Source organism: Ambystoma mexicanum, chromosome 3q (assembly GCF_040938575.1).
Source record: "Ambystoma mexicanum isolate Mex_15411 chromosome 3q, UKY_AmexF1_1, whole genome shotgun sequence".
NCBI lineage: Eukaryota > Metazoa > Chordata > Amphibia > Caudata > Ambystomatidae > Ambystoma > Ambystoma mexicanum.
Window position 1 is genome coordinate 251,769,466 of NC_090926.1, and position 7,945 is coordinate 251,777,410.

The following is a 7,945-nucleotide window of genomic DNA, read 5'->3' on the forward strand; positions in this document are numbered from 1 at the left end:
AAGGTTCCTAGGAAAAAATGCAAGGTTACATAACAATACATTGGAATGCATTACATCACTTTACCAAAATTGCCAAATTAAAACAAATGGTAATCCCACAGTGTCAAATGTTCAACCCATTATGGATTGACCAGAATAATTGCCAAAACTCAGCCACTCCCATAAATAACTCCCCAGTACTTGAGTTTAAAGTGCAATCCTTCCAGAGGTAGTGGCACATCACTTCATGTCCAAGTTCACCGCTTAACTTCCCGTGAACGTTGTTATCGCAGAAATTCCCATGACTCTGCAACATGTCATTGTATTAATTCCAGCATCGACATGAATATTTGATAATGTTTTACTTGTTGGCAAAATCCACAAAAGAAAAATTCACGACAACATCCTGCATCTCAAACCGCACGGCCCGGAAACTCACATTGGCAAAGTTCCATATCTGAATGCAGTAATTCAAAGTTCCATATCTGAATGCAGTACTTCAATGCATCGTCTATACAGCTCACTGGCTGTTGGAACTTCCCATTTCTAACGTTGTGTTTCCGTATGAAACACGGAACTGGGGTACGTTTTCCACGTTGGAAGGTCCTTTTTTTTCCGTAATCTTCTCAGTGATGCTGTCAATGCGCTGCCGGGTCATGGAATGCCGGGGGAAACGTTCATTGTCAGCAAGAATCGCCAACTTCCCCAGCATCCAGCTGACGTCACCAATTGGCAAATGAGAGCGGCCACGGACGGAGTGCTCCGCTCCAACCGTCACCCCCATGCTGCAAGAGTGCACCAGGGGAAAACACCAGCGCCATAACGGCGTCCAACAAGGTTATTACTGTCACTTAAGGTGCGAGCCAGCTCCCAGGGATACAATTTGGCGCAGACTGCTGGCAGAAAAGGGCACGCTCACCTGATGGCCAAGGGACAGCTTGGGGTGTCCGGTGGATGTCTCCTGCTCCCGTGGTGTCCTGCCTCTTCTCCTTGCTGCATGTGCCCTCGGTCACCGGGCTCCTTCTGAAGTGCAGCTTTCCAACCTTATACTGCTCACTTTCTCCAGTGGACGTTCCCAGAGACAAATCCTCGTCACCAATGTTAAGTTCATGCTTTGGAGTCAAAGTATGCGAGTGAAGCCGTTCATGGGTTCGACAGGTTTTTACTAGGTACAAACTTTAGGTAAATACATTAGGGCAGTCAGGTAAAATACATAGGCAGGGAGAGACATCCACCGGCCCCCTCTTCCATTCAGTGCCAGGTCCCAACTGTTTATCTAGGAACACTCACAGCACAGTAGAACATTCATGCTAGTTCCAGTTCAAACATTCTAGATCAACACTACAGTTATGACACAAGCACACATACCATGGACAGGGTCAGATCAAAACCTAACAAAAAGTGTCACAAAATGCAGGTGCTATTATATAAACACACCAGAGCACGGTCTGTGTAGCAGCTGCACAGCAGTTTCTGCATCTGCGAGCATTAGCCGATGCAGGTATTTTTATTTATACATATAGTCACTTACACCAGAGCCCGGTCTGTGTAGCAGCTGCACAGCATTTACTGTCTACTAGCATTCCAGAGCCTGAACTGGACCGTAAATGAGCTTCGGAGCAGCTGTGTCAACGATACCAACAACAATACCAGACTGCCATGTGTCATTTCAAAACAGAGGTTTAGAAAGTCACGTAATAACAATTTTTATTTTCAACATGCGATGAGTACAATAGTAGGAATGACAGCTTCTGCTGCATCCTCTGACTTCAACGTGTATTTCCAGGGGTTGCAAAAGGGCTCCTTTTACCAATATAACAAGTGGGGAAAACGGTATAAGTTAATGGATGCCAAAAGAAATGCATATAAAAATCACAGCAAGAGCAGGGTCACATGCACTCACCTGATGCCGCCTGGAAACTGGAAATGAGCGTTTAGTAAAGGGAAACCTTATCGTGCTTTCATTATCAATTGAGACACACATTTAAAGTCGCTGTGAGAACCAATAGCATTGTGTGTTTATTTAAAAGTTTGCCGACATTTTCTGAAATGCCTTTATATGTTGTTGACGTTTGTCACGTATTTCTGAAAGTCGTCGTGACCTTTCTACGTACGACGTCTACGTGTTTAGGAAGAGAATCATTGAGGTAGGAGGACGCCATGACGTGCACGTGCATGTATTTATTGTGGGTAACGTCTAGTTCCCATCTGAAAAACGGAGCATAGCAACGCCCGTCAACTCTTCTTCACGTGACTGCTACGTCATCGTTGGGATTTTTTTCCACTGCGGTTCTGGAGCAATTTCAGTGAGCGGAATGCGGGAAGGATCTGTCTGCTGGTGCAAGTGGAACCGGTGTTGTATGCTATCCTGCATCCTATGGTAGCTTGTAGGAGGCAAGTGTTCAGTAATCTGCCGAGCCACGCTCAGTTGGATGCCCCGCCCACCCACAGATGCTCTGATTACTTACCGGTAATCTTCATTACTCCTAGTCCTACTCTTCCTCGTCACAGTACTTACTTCATGAGGCACCTGCCTCCGACACAGGACCTTCTTCTATTTCTTTAAATCTCTATAACTCCTCCCCCACATCCATGTCACTCAGTTTCATATTACCAAGCCGGAGCATGGGACCTTCCCCGGAGGGAGGGTGAGGAGGGTCGTCAGTACTGTGACGAGGAAGAGTAGGACTAGGAGTAATGAAGATTACCGGTAAGTAATCAGAGCATTACCTCCACGTCCACTCTTCTTCGTCCCAGTACTTACTTCATGAGGTATACCAAAGCAGCAACGGGGAAAAGGTCCCAATGAGACACAGAGCCAAAAACAGTGCAGCAAAACACACCCACAATAACTCTTAAATCACATCCCCACAGACAAAACTCCAACCACGAAGGAACCAACCCTCGAGTGGGGAAAAACTCAACCCATAGCGGTTGATGAAAATGCCTAGACCAGCCAAGGCGGCAGCCATACAAATCTCTTGCAGAGAAAAACCCTCCTTGCATCGGCCCAGGAAGCCGCCAAACCCCTGGCAGACCGCCCCCGATTGTGCGCAGGCACAGGCAGGCCAGAAGCCACATAGGCCCTAGAGATCACAACCCGGAACCACCGGAAAATGGAAACCACAGATGCGTTATGCCCAGCCCCAGCCGGACCACAAGCAATCAGAAGACTATCAGATTGGTGGAAAAAGCAAACCAAGCCAAATACTCCAACGCGTCCCGTCGGACATCAATGTTAAGCCGAGCCACCCCCTCAGGCGTTCTTGGATCATCAAAGAAGTCAGGGAGAACCAGACCCTGAGAGGTGTGAAAACCGAGAGACAACTGAAGGGAGAAACATCGGACCACACCCCGGCACCACCGAGTCTGGCAGCACCCTCAGGAAAGGAGCGTGACATAAGAGAGCCCCAATCTCCCCAAGCCATACGGGCAGAAGTGAGGGCAATAAGAAAAGCAGATTTCAGTGTAAGATGTTTGATATCAATCTCGGAAATGGGCTCAAAAGGAGGCCCGTGAAGGAACCGTAATACAAGAGGGAGATCCCAAGAGGAAAACCCTTTATCAGCACAAGGACGGGAAGAAGAAAAACCCTGGATCAATTTCCCCACCAACACCTCCCCATCCAAGTGACCGTCAGAGTCCCCCAAAAGTAATTTCATGGAGGCCTACTGAGAGCGAAGCCTGGAAAAACTGCCAGGCCCCTGTCAAAACCCCTCCTGGAGGAACTGAAGGATAGCAGAGGCCAGAACGCAGGGGAGGGATCCCAGACCGCCCATACCAGTCTCGGAAATGGCCCCAGTGTCTGCCTAACACCTTCAGAGTGGAGGGTCTAAGAGCATCCATTTGGACCCAACTACAGGATCTGAGAACCCCTGAGATATCAACCTAGAATGAGCAATAGCCACACCGCCCATTGCATCTGGTGGAATTCCAACCGCAGATCCCCTTGAAGGGGACACGGCCACCTCGGAACCAGCCAAGGTTCCTAGGACCGAAGCTCCAACAGAGAGGGGAGCCAACTCCGGCGGGACCAGAACGGAGCTAACAACAACACAGTCACCCTGGACACTCTGATGCGCCAAACCACCCGGGGCAGAAGGGGAATAGGCGGAAAGGCATAAAGGAAAACCCCAAGGCCACTGTACAGAGAGGGCGTCCATCCCCCAATCCCCTCAGCCTGAAAACCTAGAGCAGAAGAGGGGAACTTCTGCTGAGGCCGGGGATGCAAACAGGTCTAGAACCAGGGACCCTAATCTGACACAGGTCACCGCAAAGACCTGGGCCAACAGGACCAGTTCCGCAGAGGAGTGAAAACCGGCGTCTGAGAAGATCCGCTTGAACATTGTCCACCCTTCTGATACGTGAGGCCACCAGATGAGAGTCCTCCCAGGTGCCTATCAGCGCTGCCAGAGCATTCAAGAAGTGGCCGGAACCCCTTTTGCAGTTGACATATGCCAAGGCCGTCGTATTGTCCGATCGGACCAAAAACCGCCGACCGTCCAGCAACTCCTCGAAGTACACCAGAGCTTGGACAATGGCACAACTCTTGCCAATTGGATGATCGCCGGCTCTCCCCAGATCTCACAACCCTTGAGCTGAGAGGACCCCCAATGTAGACCCTTTCTGCTGGTGTTGGTAGTAGGAGAGGCCAAAGGAGGAAGGACCATGCACACCTCAGCCTGTAGACCTGAAACCCCCCGCCACCATAGCAGGGACACTCGCAGCTCTGGGGACACTGAAAACAAAACTACGAAAGCTGAGATGTCGGGAGCCAGTGGGAGAGAGTATAAGACACCAGGAGACGTAACCGAAGACGGGCTCAAGGAACTGAAAAACATGCAAGACGCCACGTGCCCCGTAACTTCAGCAACAGGCGAGCCGAGACATACTGCCTTCTGAGAACCCAGCCCAGAACAGCCAGCAAGCGCCCCCCCTGCACAACATCCAGAGTACGCTCTCCCCAGACGTCCGGACAAGCAGTGCAGGGTCTTGAGACCCATAAGCAGGTGACACATCCTAGAAGGCATAGGGACCAGGAACACCCGCAAGTAGAAAACTTGACCCTAAACAGGGAGAGGAACGGGCAAAACGGTAACCCACAACAACCGTTCGGAGAGAACGGATCCCATGGCCAACTACTTGGACTGTGAGCTGGGTACCAAAGTCCTAACCATGCAAACCTGGACAGGAGGAGACAGGAACGGCAACTGATACCCCCTCCAGAAGGAGCCCATTACCCAGGAAGCCGAACCCCACCGGTCCCATACACCTCCGAGAAGATAGAGACGAGGAGCCAGGGAAAACTGCCAGTCACTGCACTTGCACCAGAGGGAAATCACAGGACGTTGAAACAGGCCTGCGCCACAATATAACAGCATGCTTGTCAGCCCACAAAAAGATCTGACCTATCAAAAGGAAGATACTGGACAGCCCAGAAGTCCAGCAGACTATGGCCCCCTCAGCTGACAGAGGAGCCACCAGGCTGGCGTCAAAAAGGCAGAGCACTGTCACAAAGCGGGGCAAAGCAATCCATCCCGGATAGCCAACATCAAAGGCAACCCCCTACCTGAGGTATGCCTATACTGGAAAACCCACTGAAGTGACATCCCCCTCCACCGGCACCAGGGGCTCTGAGAACCCCTCTAAGCACAGACATGTGCCACCATGTGCCCTATCACTTCCCACAAGTCTGAGAGGAGGCGTGAAAGCAACACGTCGGCACCAGAGGACCTAGGCCCTAAAAGAAGAGACACTGGGAACCCCCTGCATGGCCGTTACTTCCATGATGCATTTTCCATAATCCCATGCCGGACAAGGGAAAAGCAAATCAACTCCTTCGACTTTCTCTCGCGCAGTTTAGAGGAAGAGGACAGGACAAGGAGTCTGCGTCCATAGCTAGCACAGACCCAAACACACCACTAACACCCCACATGACTGAGAGGTGGCTTGAGCCCTGTATCCAGTAGCTGGTAGCCCCATGCTCTAGATCGTTCCAATGCGTCGGTCTAGGAAGGTTGAAGGACCGAGTCAGCACCGCTGATACTCGAACCCGAAGTGTAGACTATGCCAGGCCGGTACTCTTCCGGCCGCTTGCAGACGTGTCCAAATCTGCGCCGTATTCACAGGCAGCACGCAAGGAATGCAGCCAACATCCGGTGCATCCTGGGCTGTGTGTGTCTGAGGAGCGGGTGGTATGTGACATGCCTGTGACAGTACAGAGCCCCCACACTTTCAAATACTCTGTCATAGTCACCCCACGACAAGAAGCAGAGAGGCCTCACAACAAAAAGGGAAGGCTATCCCATACTGCCAAGTGCTTGCCATCATTTCCAATAAAGATGTGTACACAGAGCACGAGGTAACGGCCTTTCGAAGGAGTCAAGTTGGCCATACTAGCAAGAGAGGGGAAAACATCAAGCACAGTCCTCCCCTCTCCTTACCTTCCCCCAGATAATGCAGCTAACATCCGGTGCATCCTGGGCCGTGTGTCTCTGAGGAGCGGGTGGTATGTGACATGCCTGCGACAGAACAGAGCCCCTGCACTTTCAAATACTCTGTCATAGTCACCCCACGACAAGAAGCAGAGAGGCCTCACAACAAAAAGGAAGGCTTAGCCCATACTGCCAAGTGCTTGCCATCATTTCCAATAAAGATGTGCACACAAGGCACGAGGAAAACGGCATGTTGAAGGAGTCAAGATGGCCATACCAGCAGGAGAGGGGAAAAATATCAAGCACAGTCCTCCCCTCTCCTTACCTTCCCCCAGATAATGCAGCTAACATCCAGTGCATCCTGTGCTGTGTGTGTCTGAGGAGCGGGTGGTATGTGACATGCCTGCGACAGAACAGAGCCCCCGCACTCCCAAAGACTCTCTGCCACTGTCACCCCACGACAAGAAGCAGAGAGGCCTCACAACAAAAGGGAAGGCTAGCCCATACTGCCAAGTCGAATCAAGACGGCCAAAACAGGAGGAGAGGGGAAAAACATCAAGCCCAGTCCTCCCCTCTCCTTACCTTCCCGGGGCCGTGCAGGACCCGGGACACAATGCTCACGCTGCGGTCCGGAGCCCAGCAAAGAACCGAGCGAGGCAATCCAGCTCAACTGTGACCCCAAGCCCCGCAGGGGGCCCAGGAGCAGCGCCGCACCTGAGGGAGCCGAGGGCCCCGCCACACAGCCCCCCCAGGGGGCCAGCAATCGGTGCTCCCTGGTGCCCCGCACCGGGAAGAAAAAGTCCAACCTGCCAGAGGCAGGAAAAATTAAAACTGAGTGACATGGATGTGGGGGAGGAGTTATAGAGATTTAAAGAAATAGAAGAAGGTCCTGTGTCGGAGGCAGGTGCCTCATGAAGTAAGTACTGGGACGAGGAAGAGTGGACGTGGAGGTAATGGCTACAGAGTAAAAATGAAAAATGAGAAAATACAGCCTGATAGCCGGCCCTCCAACAGCTCTTTTCCTGGGATTGGCCAGTGATGTCTTTGTAGCTCCGCCCCCGCCTGTCATCTGTGGGGATGCAGAATATCATAAAAAGGCAGGCATGCAATGAAATGTTAGCTGCTAACAAAAGGATCAGAAACATGGGATGCCTTTTGTTTCTTCACAGTGTCACAGCCACTCAGTCTGCATAATAAACCCAACAACAAGTTTATTTTTCTTTTGTCATTGGCAGCCGAGGCTTGCTTATTCAAAATGGTGACTTTCCAACTGAAAGACCACCAGTCACCTTGCAAATCTGTTACAGTTAAAGTGAGCACCACAATAAAGCACCCTTTTAAAATGTGTTCACACCCATAACGTGTAATAGCTTGGTATCCTAAAACATAAAGTATGCTTTCATATCCTCAGGTGAATGTTCTTAAAACCATGCATAACACCACGCTGGAGGTTTGTGACAAATCTCCAAACCAAAGTGAGTTTTTTAGCCTCTTTTATTGTATGTCTTAAAGCGCTGAAAATAAAGTGAGTA

At 50.7% G+C, this 7,945-nt stretch overlaps 1 protein-coding gene across 1 annotated transcript in view; it reads right to left on the bottom strand.

The window, feature by feature from the left end:
* The window catches only part of LOC138582408 (cytochrome c oxidase assembly protein COX14-like), a 49,124-nt gene extending 47,103 nt beyond the window's left edge, over positions 1-2,021 (bottom strand). Inside the window, exon 1 of the mRNA XM_069653679.1 lies at positions 1,883-2,021. Coding sequence (XP_069509780.1) covers positions 1,883-1,963 — 81 coding nt within the window. The 5' untranslated portion in view covers positions 1,964-2,021. The remainder of the gene's footprint in view (positions 1-1,882) is intronic.
* Between the last annotated feature and the right edge of the window lie 5,924 nt (positions 2,022-7,945).